Raw genomic sequence first — 23107 nt, forward strand, 5'->3', positions numbered from 1 at the left:
GTGAAGATCTCAGACTTTGCACACTGGTTTTGTGTGATGTCTTCTGGATATATATTTCTTGGTTTGCTTCATGGGCAAAAGAGGAGAGTTCACTTTGAGAGCTTTGTTCTACACTGTGGCAGTGCCCCACAGAGCTGTAGCATAAAGAAGCCTGTCTGAAATATTGTTGCTTCTGCTTTCCCCTGGCCTGTCTGAAATGCACCAGCTTGTTTGACTTGGAATGTTTTATCTTCTTTCTGTTCAGGAATCTCATGTATGGCGTTGTGAAACTAATGAAGTTGGTGGGTCAGCTGTCTGATAAATTCTATTATACAGACTGCCTCCTCTTTGGAGCCATAATATCTGCCACTGATCCAGGTAGCTTGATGAACATTTTTTAATAACCTTCCAAAATAACCCCATTATTAGGATTTTCAGCTGCATACTAGCAGGACTCTATTTTCAGTTATGTCGTGCTGGTATCTCTGAACTTCTTCTTTGAAATACATGCAAATTCTGAGCATTTTGAAAGCTGTTCTCTGCTGATTTGTGACTGAACTGGTATGACATCATGGTGTATTTGCAGAAAAGTCTAATTCTCCTGTTCAAATACTTAAATATGTTTTTTGTTAAGTGGTTTCTTGTTAAGTGTGCATCAATTTTAAGACTGCAAATAGACAAAATTATAGCATTTTCTGGAGAGCAGGACTTCCTCCTTCAGCTACGTTGCTTGGGGCTGGGTAATTTAAGAGCAGTATTTGAAGCTTTTAAGTTCTTTAGGTGGAGGATTTTCTTTTCTTCTTTCAAATAAACTTCACATTTTACAAGTTAAGGTAGAAGAATGCTTTTCTGGCCAAGTACTTTCAGCTTTTGCCTAAATTATGTAGACATGCTTCAGAGTCAAGCAGGCTCACATCAAAGTCTCTGCTTGACAGACCAGTTTGTAGGGCTGGTAAAGGTCAGGGGCCAGGGTGGGGAGTGCTGAAGTATGAAACTTGACATTTAAAGCAGTTTATTTGAGGTGCTCAGTGGTGATTAGTGTGAAAAAGGGAAGTAGCTCCTGTGATTGAGCTGAGCTCTGAACAGCTGGTGGTTGCATACAATTTATGCAAAAAATCACCATGTGATATTTGAAATGTATGTATGGGGACATCTTCAAGATCACGGTCTTCCATCTCAGAATTTTCTTGAAAGAATGATTATAAATATTTAGCACTCTTGTCCTTTTTAAATTATGTGGAAATTCACACCTGTGGCATAGTGTATACTTAGGGGAACACTTAGGATTATTTGTACTATTTTACAAGGGCTGAAATAATAAACCTGTGTCAACAATCCATACAGCCTGTAAATGCAGGAAGAGCTGCACAACATTTTGCTTACTGTTTTATATGAAACATGTTCTAAAATAATATCAGGGCTTTGGCAGAAGGGCTTTTTCTGCCCCATGCCCCTTGCTATGAGCACTGTGCAGATGGGAGGACAAAAGAGCCTAATGGAGCTGCCCTGAAACTGATGGAGGAATTGCATACTTGTAGGTAAACATGACTATGGTTTCCCACTTAGTTTTAATCCTGTACTTCAATTCCTAGGTTTTGTTGCTTTAGCCGGAGTAGGAAGTCTGCTCCCCAGCTCCTGCAGCCCATTCCAGTGTTGTTTTCCTCTTTCCTTTCTGTAGTTACGGTGCTAGCAATATTTAATGAGCTGCACGCCGACGTCGATCTCTATGCCCTTCTGTTTGGAGAGAGCGTGTTGAATGATGCTGTTGCCATTGTGTTATCCTCGTAAGTGACTGTGTGAATTTCTACTCTGAAATTACTGAATTGCTTGTGGCGTTTGTCTAAAATAAATGCTTTTTCTGAGAAACATTATTTTGAGTTTAAATGGATTGCCTGTGACTGGATTGATAACCATTGCAAACATTTACCAAGGCCCCTACTGCACACATAGGCCAGAAGGGCACATGTGCCCTCAGCATGGGATTGTCTCCGTTTAGCTCAGGTAGTGTTGTTACAGAAAAAAATTTTTCCTGATGCCACTTCTAACTTTTTGTTGTGTTCTCTCTTTCTAGATCTATAGTTGCCTACCAGCCAACAGGTGAAAACACCCATGCTTTTGATGCTGCAGCATTTTTCAAGTCTGTTGGCATTTTCCTGGGAATATTCAGTGGTTCTTTCATGATGGGAGCAGTGACAGGGGTTGTGACAGCTCTGATATCCTTTTTCATGTTTAATTATTCCAGCTGAGATGGCACATGGGGCTATTATCAAGGCTTTCCTGTTTCCCACTATAACAGTATTGACTCTAGCTTGTATAATTCTGATTGTGAAGATGTGATCAGTATTCATATGACTTCTTTTCTAGGAAGACATTATAGGTACCCACAGAAATCAACACTTTACCATAAATTGAGGCCATAGTAGATGTTTTAGTGTTATTGCTGCAACAAATCAAGGAAGGGCCTTAAACAGGCATGTCCTAATAATGTTTAGTTTCTTTTTGTGGAGTTAGAAAATCTAGTTTTTTATCATAAGTCTTGAAAGACATCTCCTGTGATAGATGGTATTTGATTTTGTCTTCAACAAAATCTCAGTTATTTCTGACCCCCAAAGCATTCTTTGAGTCCTACATTTAAACTTTTTTCCAGAAATCTGATGTCATACATCTTGGATAAGATTGTATCTCTATGAGAGTTTAACTTAACATGATGTGCCTTGCACGATCTTTTCTCTTGATGCTTGTTGCTGCTATTTGGTTAGATCTCTGAGGTGCTTAGCAAGCAATTTGCGAGGGTTTTCTTTTAGGCTCAGGCAGTAGACTTTCAGCCTGGCCTGCTCTGGGAGTCATGATGCTTCTTCAGGAACAAAATTAAGTCTTTGCTATCTGACTGGCTAATATAACCATGTCTGTGCATACCCCAGGCTGCTCTGCCTAGAGTTCTGAACACTGACAGAAAGGTAAAATGCAGTGTTTTGTACAATGATCATGCATCTGTGACTCTGAAGCAGTCATGTCTGAACTGTATCTCATATACACTGTGCAGATTTTCCTGCCATGTCTGCATAATGGCAACCCTTTAACTATAATGGGGAAGATGTGCTGTTGATGCTTTAATGTTCAGTCTCAGTTCCACTGATCTGCAATCAGTGTGACCCAGAACCACGACTCTTCTTCTGCCTTTCAGGCTACCAGCCATCCATAGCTCTCACTGCTCAAATGCAGTTGTGGGTTTTGGCTTGCTGGTTGGCTACTAATTAAGGCTGAAATGCATTCAGATCCACTTTGTAAAATTATGCTTCTGGAGCAGCAACAAATCCTTGCTTTTTCTGATGGTTGTGCTCAGGAAGGTGATGTGAGGCTGTTCAGAACCAGTCTGTGGGGTGGCATTTTGTGTGTAGTGGGGATATGTTTCTTTTTGTTCTGTTTTGGTTTTGTTTTGTTCTTTTTCTTTGGTTGTTTAATTATATGACTATTTTCTTTTGGAAACATCCTTACTGTCGTACAATGCTGAAGAAGCAAACAAAATTTGCATTTTACTATTCATAGCCGATTAGAACCCACAAATTGCAGATTAAGTTAATATTCCTATAACGTGAAGTGCCTATACCTGTACCTCTCTGAGTAAGGTGTTTCATGCAGTCATGCACTGTCCTTTGAGAACAGATAGAATACTTTGTTTCCAAATGATGCAGATTATACACAAGGAGTTATTCTGGCTTTCAGCAAGCTGTCCCCGCTTTTTTTAAAGCAGTTAAGTTATAGTACCACATTGTATATATTTACTAAATTGCAACAGCTGACAGGTTGCAAAGATCTGAAATACAAGGCCATGTCTAACAAATAAAGAGAACAGTTAAGAAAAAATAAATAATAATTTAGTTTTAGTTAAGATTTTATTTTGATCAATTATATGAAATAATAAAATGTTATTCTTTTCTTGCCTTTGTCTCACCTTGATCTTTCTTCAAAATTATGAACATAGGTTTTAATTTCAGATTTAATGAAGTGTTTTGGTATGGTCGTTTACAATAACAGCAAGGGGAATAAACAGTTTGATTCACAAAACTGCCAGAAAAGACTGGAAATAATGAATTGGTTCTGACAAGGCTTCTTGCTTAACTTCAGGGGAGCAAGGTTCAACCTATTCCATGGAGTGACTGTGGCTCTCCAGTTTCCTTAGGCATGCATGAATGTCCCTTGAGCCAGGCACTGGGATTATCTGAGTGCTCTGTGGGGAAATGGGTTCCAGTTTTTGTTGTGGTGGATGTTGCTGCTTCAGAAGCATGATCTCAGAAAATAGATCTGTTTAGGGGAAGTGTTGGGGAGGAATTCAGTTGAGCTAAAACTCAAAAATTTTTGAGATGGTTTCTGTGCAGAACTAACAGCTGTTTAAAAAATATGCTGAGTTTTATATTTGGTGTAATGCCAACGTGGAGAAATTTTTTTTTAATGATATTCTGGGCTTTGTTTTGAGGGCAACCTTCTGACAAAGTAAGGTCATGCCTGAAGGTGTGTCTGGAGTATATGTTTGCCCTAGCCCAAGTTAGCAGAGGATGTCAGCAAGAAGTAGGTGTGAGTGGAGAGTTGGTACTGATTGCCTTCGTATGAACTGTGCATAGCTGTTTGCACCTCAGATACAGTGTGCTGTCCAGTGTTTACCTGCTGCCAGAGTAGTGCTTAGGAAAAAAAACCACCAGAAGTATTCTATGAATAGGTGAAAAACTTTTTTCTGTAGTGTGTGAAGAACTAAATTTAACGCTACTAAAATCTATTCCACTTCTTCAGTAGCTGTATGAATTGTTAATTCAGTGTGTGCTTTGATGTTCCACAGGTTTTGCTCTCCTCTGCAAGATGAATTTATTTTTTCTTTCTTTTGAAAGACTGAGCTCCTCTGAGTTGGCTTTTTCTCTGAAACACATCAGCACAAGGAGAGGAAATACATTTTGTAGGCAGCAATTGTTTTGCCTTAAAAGTACTGAAGTAGCCACATTTGCTGGAAAAGACTTAATGAGAAGAAAAATTCTTGTAAATCTTACTGATCTTAGGGTTGCTGTAGTCAAGAACAGCTCTGTAAATTAAATGCTCTTGAATGCATTTTATGCTTTATTTGGAGGTGGGAGTGGAGCTGGTAATTGAAGTTGGCAGGGGAAATAGACATCATTCCCCCACCAATCCCCTAAAAAGCCAAGGCACACACAGTCTAAAAAGAACAGCAAGTATATATCCCTTCCTTGCTAGCACTTCAAAGGGAACCATAGAATAAGACAATATTGCTTTTAGGAGGTGTAGCCACACTTCATGCCATGGATATGCAACAAAAATATCCAAAACTGATTGTTGCAAGTTGAGTCTGAAGTTTGCCTTGATGTTTTGGAATTTGCATTTTTCGGCATCAAAAGTGTTTTGTTTCCCAACAAGCATGGGCTGTCAGTACATAAAAGTGTTTTTCATAAATACTGGGAACAGAGAAGCCAAAGGATTTCTTTTTATCCCTTAACAAGTGACTTAACGTGACAAAGTTTACCAAGTTGCACTGCTTCCCCCTGCTGGAAACGGCTCTCTTCTTCTTGATGTCCTGGAGCACCTTCTTGCTTGCAGAAGCTTGTGGATTTACTGGTGAGTTGCTTGGATTTGAGCACATGGAAACAGAAGTCCATCTCAGCAGGCAATTTCCCACTTTCTCACTAAAGCCTTTCAATGAGAAATATATTTGTGCTTAAAGCTGGGTTGTTGGTATTTGTTGTGTTCTGTTCAGTGCTGAAGCTGCAGCTCACTGTGTGGTAAAGGCAATGGTTTGGTTTAGACACCATCCCCCTAACCTGGAATCTCTCTCACTTGAGTGAAAGAGTCATGAAATCTCAAGGTTAAGAATGATGTATAAATTAAATGGAGCTGGTGAAGGGAAAGTGTGGTGAACTGACAGTAAACAGGCAGATTGTCACATGTGGTTCTGTTCACAGGTGTGGTGGCTGTCCTCTTCTGTGGAATTACCCAGGCACATTATACATACAATAACCTGTCAGTTGAGTCAAGAAGTCGCACTAAGCAGGTAAGGATGTCTTTTACCTTTTTTACAGTGCATTGCTGTAGTAGTCCATGTACTTTTGTTTTTACAGGATCTTTTTTACTTGGTCTTTGACATGTGATGGTTTTCTCTCTAGCTCTTCGAGGTGTTGCACTTCCTGGCTGAGAACTTCATATTTTCTTATATGGGCTTGGCGCTGTTTACTTTCCAGAAGCACATATTCAGCCCAGTTTTCATTATTGGAGCTTTTGTATCCTTTTCCACATTGTGTGAGGTTTCTCTATGGTTTTATGTGCCCAATAACCTGTGATGTCTGTTGGCTTTACCAAACAGAGCATGGTGGCTGGCCCGAGTTTCTCTAATGTCTTGCAGACATAATAATTTTGAGAAAAATCTTGGTTACACCTTACATCAAAACCCTAAGGCCTCTGTGCCACACTTTGTTGGCTCTGTACCTGAAGGTTAAAAGCCATATAATTTCATTAGATAAATAAAGGAATATACTTTACTGTGTGCTTTGGCCATTGAAAGCCAACACTGCTTGTGTTGTTCTTGTATTTGAACTTTGGAGACCTGGAAAATGATTCATTTTTCCATCACCTTCCAGTGGCTCCTTGGGAAAGTAAGGGGCAAACTTCAGCTACATAGAAAGGAATGTGGGTAAATAGATCATCTTTGAGCAATGTCCCAGAGGTCAGCATCTCAGGTGATGGGAGGAGAAAGGAACTGAGCTGGGGTGCAGACCATGACATGAAGGGTACACAATTAAAATTAAAGGTTCTCCCATTGTCTCTGGTTGACTTGGTAGCTGACTCTCAAATTCCCCAGAACTGAACACTTTGTAGTAGTCACACTCCTGAAGCCTCTGCATCCTGCCCCTGTTGAAATGGATTGTGTAGCTCTCTCCTCACTATATTCCTGGCTGCTTGAAAATTCAGCAGAATTACAAGTATGCATGAAGAAATGGGAACTAGTTTTCATTTCTCTCTGCCTGCTATAGGAGTAGGGCTATTGGCAATGGAGGTAAAACCCTGTAAAAGGACTATAAAGATGGCCATGTATGAGATGTGCTTATTTTCTTTTCTTTCTGTTTTCTGTACTACTTCTCAGGATTTATCACATTTGTCTTTATTTTCCTTCAGCTTTTTACTTTCTTCTGGAACAGTAGTAAATATTCTCCTGTGCACCTCACATCCCACTTTTCTGACCTAAGAAATGCTCCAGAGCCCTGCAGACATTGGATAAAGATATGAACAGAATATTTCCATCTGGTATACTAAGTAATGCAATTTTTCATGCTTAGTGTGGCCTTCTATCTTCTTTCAAGTTGTGCTGTCTGCCCTGGGTTCGTTTTCAGTAGTTGTTTCTCTGCCTACTCACCTTTTAATACATTTTCCACATCTTTTTCTACCACTACACTTAACCTCTGTAGCCTGTTGGGTGCTTTTCTACCTTTGTGAGGAGGGCATATCGTACTAGCACCCATGTTTTACTCAACACCTGTGGTCCCCATGGAGTTAACAGCTTGCAGGGGGGAAATGTAGAGACATCACCAACTGATGAAACTGAAAGGCTGGACTGTAAAGGCAGAGCTAGAGCCTCAGCATCCTTGGCAAAATCTTAGCTAGTATTCCTACATACCTTAGTCTTGATGGCTTCTGATGTCTGATTTCTGCAGTCCTCAAAAGGACTGGTACAAAAGTTGCTTGGAATAGTTATGAGAGGGTTATTGTACAAAGTAATAATCAAAATCTGATTTTCCTAGAGGTATTCCCTGCTGACAGTATTGCTTTACTTCAGCTATGGCAACAACCCAGTGGTGTCTAGAGCTCCTATATTCTCTTTATTTCTTTTCCATGGGAGATGTATTATTCTTCTAATGTTCCCATCCCAGCAGCAAATTATCTGTGTTTGTTTGGCTTCTGCCTGTGTTGGCATTTTATAGGATTTCAGCCCACAATTCTAGTTTTTCCCAAAGTGCTCCTTATACGGTGGAGAGTATTTTCAGCTTTCTGCTTCTTCACTGGAACCCCTGGATGTTTTGCACCACAGTGGGGTTGCTTACCACCTACTGTCATGAATTTCTGCAATACTCCTTCACTATTCTTTTTCAACTTTATTCTAGTGCTGACAAATGGCTTTTGGATTTATATTCTTAGTAACTCTGTACTGGTGTTTGCTACCAATAGGAGATTTTGCCTCTGCAGGAGTCATAATGGAACGGCCACTTGCTGGTCTTTAGTTAGTTTCCCCTCTGTATACAGGGCTGCATTTCTGTTGTTCCAAAACTCAAAATTCAGTGGTGGTGGTGGTAATTATTTGAAGTGTGAATTTTCAAAGTAAAGTCCTCATTTGTACAACTGGTCATTTTAATACTAGGTATAATTTCACTGTGCATCTAAAAACTTAACTATATTAGTAAAAATCTGCATTTTGTGCAATCACTTTTGAATGCACAAGTTGCATGAAATTGGGGAAAGTCTGCTTTAGATAGACAGCTATAGGAAGAACACTTGATATCATGATGTAAATCTCTCACTAAAACAAAAGCTTCTTGTTAAAGCCAAGTACTAAAAACTGCATACCTCAGGAAAAATAAAACCTTAACCCTCAGCTGCAAACAGGTTGCAATCTTTTTGGGCAGAGCTGCACATATCTACCCCCTCTCCTTCTTGTTGAATTTGGGCAGAAGGCATAAGATCAGCTGGAGCTTTCAGCACATGATGATGTTTTCAGGTAAGAGCAAAAATCCCGGACAATGCAAACAGTCTTAATTTTAACTCATAAGCAATCGACTTTGCTACCTTCTGGTTTTATAATCCATGTTCATGCATCCTAAAGGGAAGGCTTGCTGATTGTTGCAGCATGCCAAGATGTATTTTTCAGCCTTTACAGAAAGTGTGCCATGTCTGGGGTGGGTGAGATCTTGAAATCCTCCCTGCTCACAGCAGGCAGCATCTCATGTTGGGAATAGAGCATTTTCAATTGAAGTGCTTGTGAAGGACACAGGAGAATTGGGATGTATCTCTTCCAAAAGGTTATTTCTAGCTGGGATGATGTTCACGTAGTGGAGAAACAGGTATCTGCTGAGAAAATCGCAGTGTATTTACGGGTGCCCTTTCCTACTTTTCTGGACAAAAGTATTTGACTTAAATTGCCTTATTTCTGTCACACAGATGACTGTTTAAGTTTGTAATTTAAGGCAAATTATATATTATGTGTCCAAACATGTGTATCCTCAAGAAGTTCCAGGAAATCCTCTGTGCACAAGAGGATATAAAGAGGATAGAGGCAGGCTATTTTCAGGTGCCCTGCGACAGGCCCAGAGGTAATGGGCACAAACTGGAACACATGAGGTTTTCTGTTTGAACATCAGGAAACCTTTTTTACTATGTCCAGGCACTGTACAAATTGCCCAGAGAGGTTGTGGCCATCTCCATCCATGGAGATATTCAAAAGGCATCTGGATGTGGTCATGTGCAACATACTGCAGGTTGAGCAGGGGTTGTTCAGACTGGGGAATTGGACCAGATGAACTCCAGGCGCTCCTTAAAACCTTAACCATCCTGTGATTCTTCTACATAAGAAGTCTGCAGATGGTCTGATGCCATGGCTTGTCCTTGCTAGTGAAGTTTCGTAACTGGGAGCAGAGGAGAGGAGGAAAGGTATAGTCTGCCTGTAACCATGCAACTAACTAGGATATTTTTCTAGCTGATAAAAATGTCATGTCAAGAACTCACATTTCAATTAGGGATTCAACTGGAAAAGGCTGAATTTTCATCTGGATTCAGGGAGCTGCTTAACTTACATAATCTTTTGCTGTTGTCCACAACTTATTTGTTTCTATCTTCCTTTCCTGTTAATTTCTGGAAGTATTTACACCTTTTCAGCATTTGTGGATCCTATAAGTCATAGGAAACCAGGCCAGTTACAACATTCTGTTGTAGATTATCCCAGGGCATAATTTATCAGGGAATCTAAGGAAATTAAAACCTGCAGGAACCCAGTGCTTTCTGCCTGACACTGTGAGAGGGAGAAGGAAAGGTGCTGTCCTCTCCACAGTCACGGCTGGACTTCTGAGGCTGTGTTATTTCATTCTTTCTGATAGGTCTCAGGGGAGCCATGGCATTTGCTCTGGCCATTCGAGATACTGCTACCTACTCCCACCAAATGATGTTCTCAACAACTCTGCTCATCGTGTTTTTCACCGTGTGGATTGTTGGGGGAGGTACAACCCCCATGCTGTCGTGGCTGAACATCAGGTAGGTATGCAGCTGTGTGCTGGGGAAACTTCACTTTTCAACAGGCACCTGTGCTAATTTGGCACAGTTCTACAGAACTTGCTTGATGCTTGCTAGGAGCGTTTAGAACACAGTATATATATGTAGGTATTTAGAACGTGATAGTGCTAGTGCAGTCTGGTTAAGAAAATGTACTGATGCTGCTGGGATTCACTTAAAGGTGCTCTGCAAGTAGGTATCTAGGTCTTTGTCAGTCCAGCAGAATATGCAATAGTGTTGCCTGATAAATCAGCTCTATATTGAAAAGAAAGAATTTATCTAGTCCCATATTAATTTCATATTAATACTAAGACTGTTTCCTTTCTTTTGGCTCTTCGTAATGGGACTGTTAAGGTTTTTTAGTTCAGTGGATCCTTTATTGGGTGGTGCTAAGCTGAATGTACTTTAAACAAAACCTGATGTTATCTAAGCAACTGGGATAAATGGGATCCTGCTGGTCTTCAGGTTGTTTCCTCCTGTTTTGAGGAGATCTGTGAAAATAGCAAGTTTCATGATTATAGATGTCTGAATATAAATGCTGGCTAATACTTAGTACTTTTGACTGCATGTACTTTATGTTTGACAATATTTATGAAGAGATGTAGCTAGAGAATATATTTAGCTAGAGAATCCCAAATCAATTATTGTTAAAGACACATATATTATAATTTTAGAAGTTTTGGAAGTTTGGGAGACGAAGATAAATAGAGGGGAATCAAAACAATACAAGCTGTGCAATCTCTGAGTGCAGTCAACCATTACCTCTGCCACAGGGCTCCTTCAGTCATCAGCAGTAGGACAGGACTGAATTCTTGCATGTGGCCCAGCCTTGGCCAACTGGAAAATCATTCTGAGGTTGCAGCTTCTTTCCTCCCATTCTCCTCCATCTAAACCAGGAAGCATCCAAGATTATGTACTTCCTCCTTTAGCCAATCTAGTTCAGTGGTGAGACTCCATAAGCCTGGCTGATGAGCTGGTCCTAACCCCATATCCATTCCAGGCTTATCCCTCATGGTGGCTAGACTTGCAAAAGTCATTAGTGTGACCAACAAGGCAGAACAGCTGTACGGCTATGGTACCATTCCTAGAGCAGTAATTACCAAAAGGTAGCTGACTGAAGTGTAGTTTTGAGTGCTTATCTGTAGTTTTAGGGGGAGATTTACCCATCCTTGTGAGTAAGCAGTAATTTTAACTGTCACTTTTTTGGCATGGTTGACAGAAAATGAAGGGTTAACTTTCCTGTCAAAGGAAGGATAACATCTATAACAAGGGAGCTCTGTGTGGGAAGCATTTTAGAGAACTGCATGGGTCTGCCTACAGCTGGCTCGGTAGGCGCTGGCCTGCCAGAGATGGAGTCTGCACCTTTTGGGAGCACATGAGTTCAGATTTGTGCCAGCAGGTGGCGGCTGTGTGCAGCTGATCGAGAATTAGAAACTCAGTGCTGGTGAGATACTCTCAGTGGTTAGAACACTTTCTGCTGAAAAAAAAAAATGGAGCCCTGATTTTACAGATTTAAAAAGAAAAAAGAGGACAAACTATTTCCCAGCTGAATTTTAAAATTATGCCACTTTTATCTTTTCCATCCCCTTCTACTCAGTGGAAGAGGTGAAGAGGAGGAGGTGAAGCTGAGGTGCTGTCCCAGTGCCTCGCTCAGCAGCAGAGTGTATAGTGCTGATGCAGTCCTGAGGCTGTACAGAAGCTAACTTGTCCCTAGGATACGTTCTGAGCCTTGGTACTTGCCCATTAACTTCAATTGCCAGAGGCTGGACGTAAGTAGTGGTCTCATACAGGATTATTTAGCAGAAAAAAGGTTATAAAACAAAAGGTGGTTTACTTTCTAGATGAAAGGATGTAGGAAATGAATGCCATGTGTATGTTGGACTTAAATGTCAGGGTTTGGAGAGTCCAGTTCTGATGTGCAGGTCATACCAGTTGTGTCAGGAAGGAGGGAAGGCAGGCTAGTCAGCCATTACCAAGCCCTCATGAAGTAGTTGGCCTTTCTTCAGTGTGGATGTAAATAGAAGACCCACGTCTGGGCAAGTCAGAGGAGCCAAGACAGACATCAGAACCAAAGGGGCTTATTTAGGGTGGTGCCTGCATGATTTAAGTAGAACTGTACCAGGGAGCTGACTCCAGCCAGGAGTGTCAGCCTGGCCCGACACCGCTGAGTTCCTGGGGAAGCAGCTGTGTGCTTGCAAGGGACAATGCCTACACAGGGATCCAGAGTTGCTTTGCTGTGGCTTAGAGGAAGAGGCACATGCCTTCTGGCCACACCATGAGTTGTGTAGCATTTGGAATGCATGTTTGCTTCTTTACTTACTGTTTGTCCCTTCCCTCCCATGATATGAAATGTTTAAAGTAGGTAAAGGGTAGAGAGGCTAACATGAAAATTAAGTTTTGGTAAAGTAAAAAGCACTATAAGGAGGAAAATTGACAAAAAATACTGTCTGCCTCCTCTTGCTGTTCTGAAAATTTCAGATATTTGGGTCAGCAGGTATCTTTTCAGATAGGGTAGGTCACCAGGGACCACTGACCAGGCTTTCATATGCAGCTAAACACAGGACCTGTGGTTTGTAGCAGAGGTAGAACTTCAGTTTACTGCTTAACTGATTAGAAAAGTGAGGTCACAACTTCAAAATCCAAGTAAAAAACCCCAGGATCTTTAGATGCTTTTGATTTCTGCCACTTGACACCAAGGAAATTAAAAACTAAAACCAGAAACTGGAGTTAAAGCCATGATATCATGTGTTAGAGTTCCTTGGCTGACTATCAGTGAGACACATCCAAGCATGGAGTGGTAAACAGTTACATTTTCTTAGTAGTAGATTTTTTTTTTCTTAAAAACTAAAGCATGACCTGGATATGAAAAATACAGTCTCGTCCTTTAAGACCTAAGCAAAGGAACAGTTTTCTGGCTGAAGCTTTAACATTTTCGGCAAACTGGAGAGCTATGTAAATCAAAACCACTGGCAAAATTCCTCTTTTCAAAAAACAGCTGACTTCTTGTTTCATTTATCTGTCACAGGAAAAAAAGGGAACTCCTAGCATTTGTATTGCAAACAAATGTGTTTTCCATTTTTGATTAGAGGTTAGTGACTGGTTCTTTTCATGTTGAATGAAGCAACACATGCATTAGTGCCTTCCTCTCTTCATAACCTGCTTCAAATGTGGAAGTTATTTCTTATTTTAATGAAGTCATTTCAGTTATATTTAGAAATCTTTTTATAAATCTCAAAGCATTATACCTTACACTTTAAAATAATTTAGGTTTCTTTTTACCATAAAAGCTAAAGGTTGCACAGACAACATCAACTTAGATATTTAGTGCCTTTCGTCTGACTTCACATATACAATCTTTAAAGAGCTTTCTAATTAGTGATTTTTCTTTTTCTGTAAAAGAGCAAACTGAAAAAGAAATGTGGAAATATTAACTCTCACCCAGCTGCTGTGTGAACTACCTAATTATCTGGGATGGTGGTGAAAATGTTGGCTTGGTGGTTTTACTCTGTTCTCCTACCCCGGGTGGTGCAATGATAAAATGTGCATCACATACCACACCTCGGTGTGCTGGGATGGAGGGGCGTGAGTGCAGATGCTGGGATCCAGCCTCATACTCTGTTCCATGGGGTGGAACAGATAGGAGGTTACATCCTCCTGTTTTGCAGCCTGTTTCCATTTTGTATTACCTAGATCCTTCACAGCCACTCTCTGCTGCCCTTGAAGGCAGATGCACAGACACAGGGGCTGTGCCTTGCTCTCTGTTGTGGTCTTTTTCCTTGCCCTTCTCTTTCTGCACTGTTTCTTCCAGTTGTTGTTCCCTAGTTTTTCTGTTCTTCCTCCTTCTTTCCCAGCCTCTAGTTTTTCATCATGGGGCTTGAATCTCCCTTAATAGTGAGGCAGTGCAGCCTCCAAGCCTCCAACCTCACCCCTCTGGGCCTTTCCCTTGGCAGGAAAGAGATTTCCTCTTCCTCTGGAAGTTAGCATGGGAGATGTTTCCCTTTCTCTCTTCTTGTTCTCTGAAACACAGCAACTCACATCACAGAGAAAAAAATTTGGAGAGAACACTGTAGGAGTTGGGTTGAGACACATGTAGAGTACACAGAGGAGATAACTTGAACTGCCAAGATCTGGCAAACCTCGGCCAGCAGTTTCAGCAGTCCTTGTCTTGGTTAGGTGAAGTAAACAAATACCCAAAAGCATCCTAAAACCAATCTGAAACAACGTTTCCTAATTCCAGAGGGGTTGGGTTTTATTTTTTTTAAAAACATGGTGATGGGAGTTCTCTTCTTCCTCAGCCATCTTCTGAGAAACTGTTGAACCCTTCCAAAATAGCTAAAAATTTCCAAAAATGTTGCACTCATTACAGACATCTGGGAAAACTTTAGTATACTAACTTGGCAAAGATACAGGAAAGAGAAAGAAGTCATAGAAGGGAAGTTATTGGGCAGTTTTTAATTTTAGTTTTTGCTGTACATGCAGAACCATCTCAGTGATGGCCTTGGGGAGCAGAGTACTCTGACCTGGAGTGTGTATTGGCATGGGAAAAGAGCCATTGAACCTGGAATCCAAAACAAAGCTATTGAAAGTCTGGTATTTGTCTTGATATTTAAGGGTTAGATGAGTACATGCTCTTTGTATCACAAGCTATGGCCTTAAATATTTGGTTAGTCAAGATGTCAGTCTGCAACCAGGGTGTGTACACCTGCTTTTTCTAAAGTGAGGCCTCTGTGGATTTCTGATCATCTGGGCTTTTATTTTACATAAGAAATAGATCTTGACACATGCCTTCATGGAAAAATATGGGGGAAAAAACCCCACAGGCTGCTAAGGAATATATGTGAAAAATACTGGAAGGAAAAATGCTTTCATTTGCACTTAAAAAACCCCCACAAATACAACTGAAAAAGGGAAAGCAGGGAGTAATAACAGACCCTGCTATGACTGGAGATTAAATCAAAAACTAATAGTCAATTTTTAGTTAAAGCAATGGAGTGATTTAGTGCTTATTACCAGTTAGTTTGGAGTGCTCTGAAGCCAGGCAGTATTGGTGACCCCTCTCATACATGTGTAACTTCCCATGACTACTTCCTGTGATGCCTCTTTCTCTTTCAGACCATGGGCAGGTCTGAAGTGGTAGGAATTGTCTTAGATTGGCTCTGTCTGTGTGCAGTACCAAAGAGAGCTACTGACTGGTTTTCTGGGGGATGTGGTCTGTCATTGGTACAGATGCATTGCCAGCTGGGATCTGAACGAACGAAGAATATTGCTGGATATGTCAATCATAAATTGCTGCTGTTGCTAGTTTTGGATTTGTGGTCACTTTGTCGTTGCTCTGCCATTGTTGTTCATGTGGGTTTTTTTGGGTTTGTTTGTTTTTGGGTTTTTTTTTGGTTTTTTTTTGGTTTTTTTTGTTTTGTTTTGGTTTGGTTTTGTTTGTTTGTTTGTTTTTGTTTGTTTGTTTGTTTGTTTTTTGATTTGGTATGGATTTTTTTGTTGTTGGTTTGCTTTGTTTTGCTGAAGAGCTCTGTAGAGCCCCCATCTCATGAGCATTTTGTTACTCACATTGCATTCTTGTACTGTACCAGAGTTGGTGACCATATTCCATCGGTGGAAGAGATGAGTGAAAGCCACTGGCTGTATTTCAGGTGACACTGTGCTTTCACTGATGCCACATTAACCTGGTGCTTGGCTTTTTTCATCTTGGTAACACTGGGTGTGTGCTCTTTTTCTATACTGTGGCATGCTGCTGCTGCTTCTTTTCTGAGAGTGCTGTAGATGTTCCTCAACTCTGAGTCTGTTCACTTATTCTGAGCTGTGAGAAGTGTGGATCACACATCATGTCTAAAAAAATGAAACTTGGAATGAAACATTCTTTCATGTTTCATGAAAATGAAACATTCTTTCACTCTGTGTAGCTATTTAACAAAGCAAAACTTGAATCTCTGGTCTTGGAAGACTTGAGAGCTGAAAAACATGGATTTGATCTTATGATCTTTAATCACAAAATATTATTAAGCATTACTTGAGGTTATTTCATATAACTCTTCAGGTTGGAAGGAACTTCATAGATTATTTAACCCAGCTTCTTTGGGGATATATTTTTAAAAACAGAGAGATATCAACCAGAGAAGAGTAGAGATTCTGGTTTGATGATTTTAGAACAGATAAATTGTTAGAGAGAGAATTTAAAATAAAATATTTAAAATCTCTGACTGACATCTGTACAGGATGTGTATGTACATAAGAACAAACAGAATATTTATGGAAAGAAAACTCTTTAGGATGGGGCAATGAAAAGTTTTCATGTACCTTATCACACTTGAAGGTTTCCAGCAAACTATGAGATTTGCCAGAGATGCAATATAGTAGTTTGTACAGACTATCTGAGAATTATTATCTATTACAGTCATTCTTGGCTGTTGCCATAGTAATTACATATGCTAAATGTAATAATGCCTGGTATTTTGGTAATTTTCATCCATGTGTTGAAGGGCCCTGGCAAAGTTTCTGAAGTATCAGAAGAAATTATTCCACCCATTTTAAAATGATGTAGTAGAGAACCTGATGTAGTTCTATATGCCTTTTTACTATTAATTTCCATCCACCTAGTTCAGTTTTGTGTGTGAGCCACTTTCTCCCACACTGTTTAAATTACTGAATTATACATAAGCTTAATGTTTTGAGAGATCAAATCTGAGTAGCTCCTCTCCTACATGTGATGCTGGAGTTGTAGCTGTAGGATAAAGGCCAAGAAGTCCAAGAGTCAGTTAAGGCCAGAAATGCTGTGTTCTGGTGTTGGGCATTAGGAGCTCAAGACTAGGCCCTTTGCCATTAAAGAGATCTTAAAGCATGAAAAGCCTTTTTTGCCTTAAAAAAAAGTTTTCATGAGGGAAGAATGAAGAAATACACTTAAATTGGATTAATTTTTAAGCTATGCTACATACTCTTATCTACAGATTCCAATGGCCTTCCCAAGGCCGTAATAAAGGTGTCTGAATTTTACATACTAGTAATTGTCTATACTGAAGGATTAAGGTGTCTATCAGATAGCCAAGTGATTCCAGTGGGGGAAATAAATGGATTTTTCACCAATTCTGAAACATATATGCATTGTTATAGCTAAAGGACTGCTCATATTTTTCAGCTGAAAGCTTCTTGTCAAGAGTTACTTATGTGTACAGCCTTGGGGAATCCCCACACGACTGCTGCAAAGGGCTCTCAGAAGGAATGGAGGGGAAAACAAAGATGCTTGCTGGCATCTGCACCACCTTGGCCTTGGCTGTGCACATCTGCTGTGCCCCTCAGTATCCATCACAGAGGTGTCTCTTCAATAAAACTCTGTTTTCACCCTGCCTTGCTGCTGTGGGGTCTGAGCAAAACAGCCCAGCCTATAGCCAGGCTGCCCTCTCCGTGCCACTGGCTTCTGGGAGGCAATCTGTGTAAATCCACCCAGTAAGAGTTTAATTTATAAAACAGTAAATGAGAGCTTATATTGACCTTTGCAGAACATTTAAATTACAGGAAGCTTTTAAAATATATTAATCATACGAAATGGATTTTTTTTCTCTTCAGCATAAGATGAAAATCAATGTTGAAGTCATGCATGCATCAGCTTTAGTCATACTTTTAATTATTGAAGCAGTTAAGCAAGGATGAAGGAACTAAGTGTTTTCTTGCTTCTTTTCACTGTAAAGGCAGATGGGACAGACTTGACCAGTTTTTGGTTTTGTTTTGTTTCAGGTGATAAAAGTGACACTTAGAATTCTAGGGGCTGGGCCTGCAAAAAAAAGTGATGCTTGTCACGAGATCAGGGTATTTAACATTGAAACTGAAACAGGCAGGCTTGCTACCAAAAAGTAAAGCTTCCTATACAATTGATGCTAGAGTAGAGGATGAGAGCATATTGTTTGAAAGATACAAAAATTTCCTGTGAGAATTCAAAATGGAAATGTATTTGGTATTAATCTCTGAACGGAGAAACAGACTTTGAGAGTTATTTCTTTTTTTTTTTTTTTTAATGTGATTTCTGGAAAAGAATTAATTATAAATATTCAAAATACAAATTCATTTGAAGAATAACTTTGAAAAAAATTAAATGGACAAGTCTGTGTGGATGTACAAATTCAATATTGAAAGGAACATCTGTGGTATGATTTTTTTTTTTCCTAAAATTTGAACCATTCTAATATAGAAAAGTTTTCTTTGCCTGTTCAGCACAACAGTGAACCCGAATTCCTGGTCCGTGATATATTATGACATTACACTGAACAGTGTGGTTATCCTGCTTTGGTCTTCCAATAAGCCTCATTCCCTGCCTAAGGGCAGTTAAAATCCTCAAAACAAATGCACAACCTTGTAAGTCAAGTAAAAGCTGAGACACTGAACTGTTTGCTTTTCTTATGTACTGTGAAGCGAATAGGTAGCCCAGGGAGCAAAAACTATTTGGGGAATGCAAGCTATGTTCATCTTTTGGAGCAAGCTTCTTGAACTCCCATTCACACTGTCAGCTACACAGCCAACATGAGCCTGGTTGCTGTGCATAGCACATTGAACCTTCCCCCAGGTGCAGTTTGGAAAGCCACAAATATTATTCTTTTATTTTCATGTGCGCTTATAAAGGAATGCATACCCTTATGTCTATACCTACATTACTGTACTGGGTTGGTTTCCTGATGTTGCTTGCCAGCTTTCTGCAGCAAATATCCAGTTTCCCTGCCAAAACCTGTTCTTATGTAGTGATAGCCACAGCAGTAGCATCTCAGCCCTTGTAAGCTCTCAGAGCTCTTGTGTGTGGTATTTTATTTTAGCACATGTTACAATCCAGTACTCAATCTGTCTATCCAGTGTTCCCTTAAACTGGTGGAGATTTTCAGTTCTGAGGCTGGTCAGTGCCAAGGAATTTCCAGTCTAAATGTGCCTAGAGGTTGAGATGATTGTATATGTGGAAAAAGGAAGTGATGAGGAAAGAACCAGAGGTTCAGAAAAAAAAAAAAAGAAAAAAGAAAAAAAAAATCCAAGCAAAGGACTGGGTCAGCACTAGTTGTATATGAGGCTGCTGCAGAGCAGCATTCTGGATTTTCCCTGAACTACATTAACTCGTGTGAGGCATTGAGCTGGCTGTGAGTCCACAAGGATGACTTAAAACTTTTCTTCTTCTATTGTTCTATCAAAAAATGCTGCCCTGGAAGCTATTTGAAAGTATTCTCTTTTTATTTCATCCAAGCGTGGTGTCCCTGGGACAAACCAATGATATGGTCTGACCAGCAAGGTTCTCTTGGTTTCTGGTGATTCTTAGGGCTGTTGCATAAGCACCATGGCTATAAATAGCTGACAAAAAGTCTAAATAACAAGGAAATGGCACCAAACCAGATGAGTCCCTTCTGAGAGAGTAGAAATTACGAAGTTAACAAAATCTTATTGTCTGAAATGGCTGCTGCATGTGTTTTCCCACACCTATTATGCAACGTGGTGGAACTGAAACACAACACATTTGAGACTGAGAATCTTATCTAACTTTTGAGATTGGAGGTTTAGGTTCTACAAGAGATGACAGAGATCAAGACATGAATAGGATATAAAATAGACAAGTCCAGTCTACCTCCAAACCAGACCAGAAAAACCTGAACATAATTACAAGGATTAAATGTCAATCTTGGGTAGGAGCCCTATGTGCACGGATGGCTCAGTAATAAGGTGCTTTCTAACTTCTGAAAAGTGAGTAGACAGTTTCTTCTTAACATATTATTCTGTCAACATCTCATTACACAAACCCTGCCTCACTCAGATGGGAGGTTGGACTACAGGCCACTTGTCGATCCACTGTGGCTGTGTCGTGTTAGGTGAATGAAACTTGCAGCAAATTGTTGATATGACCATTTATGAAATGTTTTTGTGCTTCCCATAGTGCATTAAAACATGGAGTATGTGTCTTTTTAAAATTGTGTATTTCAGCCATTCTCAGGTTTATCTGGCAGCTCTGGGAAATATTTAGGCTGGGCTTTATCCTTAGTTTCTTTTTTCTTCCTACTGGACATGAGGGATACTTTCCACTGAAGGATGCCATCCACTTATTAAGACAAAAATAGTATTTTCCAGTGTTCTAAAAAAAATGGCAACAAAGGTAAGCAGTTAAAGTTGATGTCAAGATAGAGTTAAAGCAGTTACTTGGGTGAAAAAATACCTTGTTTATAGCTATGTGACTGCAGAGGAGTAATGGACAGCTCTTCCTCAATCTATTCTTATAACCTCTCTGATGCAGCTTTGCTGGGTGCTTAAAGTGCTTTTAAAATGCATTCTGCTAAACTTACAGCATTTGCAACCTTCAGTAACACCACTTGCTTTGTTTTCCTAATGTTTCTGTAGGGTTGGGGTTGACCCAGATCAGGATCCTCCACCTACTAACGACAGCTTTCAAGTCTTACAAGGAGTAAGTAATTACATAACTTCTCTATTAGGCTGATCTTATTTTATAACTAAGACAATAGAAAACCGCAGAAGTCATATGCATGGATAAAACCTTCCTCTCCTAGCTGCCAAGTCACTAGGTGATTTTGCTTTGTAATATTCAGGTAATGCCCACTGAAAAACATTCAGTGATTTTGGGTGTAACGCTGTCATGGCCACATTTTTGTGTATAGGTAAGGCATCCCAAACCTTCCCAAATCTACTAATACACTGTATAACAATGCACTTTGCTCTTCCCCCACCTACCCAACATGCTTGCTCTTAGCATGCTGCTGCATTAATAGTTCTTCTCAGTTCAGAGGTAATACTTTTGGCTCCTCTTCCTTAACTGATACCAAATTGATGTGCTTGAAGTCCAAGATCAAGTTTGCTAATCTGATCTTGACTCTTGTATACCATACCACATGCCAGCTCGATCCTGCCTGGACTACCTGTCACCTGGCTGAAGCAGAAGGAGCACGGCCAAATTGCCTTTTGTATTCAGCAAACTGTTGCTGTGAATCTTTAGTGAAGCTTTCCATGCATCAGTATAACCCAAGAGTTGATTTTTCCCTGAAATATGCTATTGGCAAACAAGATCATTGGATTGTTAGAACGTTGTTCAAAGCAGAATTGTCAGTTTTGATCATATAAACTTGAGTTGATTCACAGGAGGAGTGAAAGGTCTGGAAAACAACAAAAACAACTCAAAAATTCCTCAGGCTTAAATGGGAGTTTCCTCAGTCCAGACCTTGGTTTACACTCTTCCAGAGTTCTGCTTGACACTGATTGTTCTGCAGCACAGCTGGTTGCTTATGTAGGAAGCTACTTGAGGAAGTTGAATGACAGGTAACTTTGGATCTAGAGGATGCTTAGGGAACAAGTATTATATGATGATGCTGGTGTTCAGGCTCATCAGAGATAGATGAATGTATTTGGGATTAGCTTTTTTCATAACGGTTTCTCCTGCCTTGGTTTTTTGTTTCATTTTGGCTTGGGTTTGGGGTTTTTGTGTGTGGGGGGGGGGGGTGGGTTTTGTGCCTTTTTTGTTTTTTTGGTTTTTTTTTTTTTTTTTTTTTTTTTTTTTTTTTTGTGGGTTATTTTTTTTTTTGTTGGTTGACTGTGGTTTTTTGGGTTTTTTCTCAGTCCTTTGTTTTTTTCTTTTCCTGTTCCATGTTGTACAGGTAAGAGATGCTTGCTCAGGAAGCATCTCTTTCCTTTCAGAAGCTGCACTTGGCACCTCTGTATTCTTTGTAAAAGCCTGTGTCCAGCACACCAAATAGATGCTGAAAGGGTGGAGCTGGCTACCAGTAAGGGTGAACTTTGTCTTGTAACTATCTGGAAGCAGCCAGAAGTCCAGGCTTTAAAACACCTTTTAGAGTGAAGGCCACAATTATAGCATAGAACCAAGGTTAGGAAGTGGTATTGTGGAAAGATGGCTTGGCCACTTCAGACTGAGCTTGTCAGGAATTGAGGAATTGCTTTAACGGGAAACAGAGCATGGGTATTCTGTTCTCATTCAGTGTCTGTGTGGAAATATCATGTTTGCTTTTTCCCATGTAAACATAAAGAACTTACCCATTTGTTTCCCTCTTTAGCTGTGCATTGCATTGCTAATGTAGTCCATTAGTCTGTTCCCTTTGGATTAATCTTTCTTTCACCAAGCCAAGATTAACAGTATGTCACAGTTAAAGAAAATATATCATTTGGGATGGAGTGAAAATGTATTAGGTTTAACTCTTGGTGGATCATGGATTTTTTGCAGGTCAGAAGTACACAGTGTAATCCTGTCTTGTTCTTTTCTAGTAGTCTGGAAGATGATTCATACAAGGCATTCATTTGTTTTCCTGTGTTTAACTCTGGCCTCTGGCCATAAACACCTCCCCCTCATCCAAACAACAAACAACAAAACAAAACCAGAAAGCAAAACACTCAAACCCTAAACAGTAACAAAAGTAAAAATAAATGCAGCTGCAGACCAGCTGGTGTGATGATTTGCAGCACAGCTAGTTAAGAGATTATATTTAACACAGTTAGCCCTTTCAAGGTTGATCCAGCATTTCTGAGATTTGCATGACCTCCCTCAATTGTGATCTTTAAATGGATTCTCTGTAAAATACATTTCTTTTAAATGTGATATATTTCATCAGGTTTCTGAGAATTTATCAGAGGTGATAATTTCCCTTGTTCTTCCAAGGAAGCAACATGCTTAAGAAAAAAACATCAAAAAAACCCCATCTAGAATTAGACTTAGACCTAGAGTTAAGAAAGCCAACCAAGCAATGAATAGGAATCAATCTTGGAATATCAATTAGGCTTATTTGTCAGTTTGGAAGTTATTTCTATACCTGTTACTATACTACCAGTGAGACAAGGTTTT

General features: G+C 39.9%; 1 protein-coding gene across 2 annotated transcripts in view; it reads left to right on the top strand.

The window, feature by feature from the left end:
• The window catches only part of SLC9A7 (solute carrier family 9 member A7), a 69290-nt gene that overhangs the window by 35250 nt on the left and 10933 nt on the right, over positions 1-23107 (top strand). The window contains exons 5-14 of one of the 2 annotated variants that reach the window (XM_063392498.1): positions 245-357; positions 1658-1763; positions 2051-2192; positions 5490-5595; positions 5940-6028; positions 6141-6254; positions 8629-8740; positions 10113-10266; positions 15870-15929; positions 20647-20710. In XM_063392498.1, coding sequence (XP_063248568.1) covers positions 245-357; positions 1658-1763; positions 2051-2192; positions 5490-5595; positions 5940-6028; positions 6141-6254; positions 8629-8740; positions 10113-10266; positions 15870-15929; positions 20647-20710 — 1060 coding nt within the window. The remainder of the gene's footprint in view (positions 1-244; positions 358-1657; positions 1764-2050; positions 2193-5489; positions 5596-5939; positions 6029-6140; positions 6255-8628; positions 8741-10112; positions 10267-15869; positions 15930-20646; positions 20711-23107) is intronic. The other variant, XM_063392499.1, reaches the window with a different exon arrangement.

The sequence above is a fragment of the Prinia subflava genome, chromosome 3 (genome assembly GCF_021018805.1).
Source record: "Prinia subflava isolate CZ2003 ecotype Zambia chromosome 3, Cam_Psub_1.2, whole genome shotgun sequence".
In the NCBI taxonomy this organism is placed as follows: domain Eukaryota; kingdom Metazoa; phylum Chordata; class Aves; order Passeriformes; family Cisticolidae; genus Prinia; species Prinia subflava.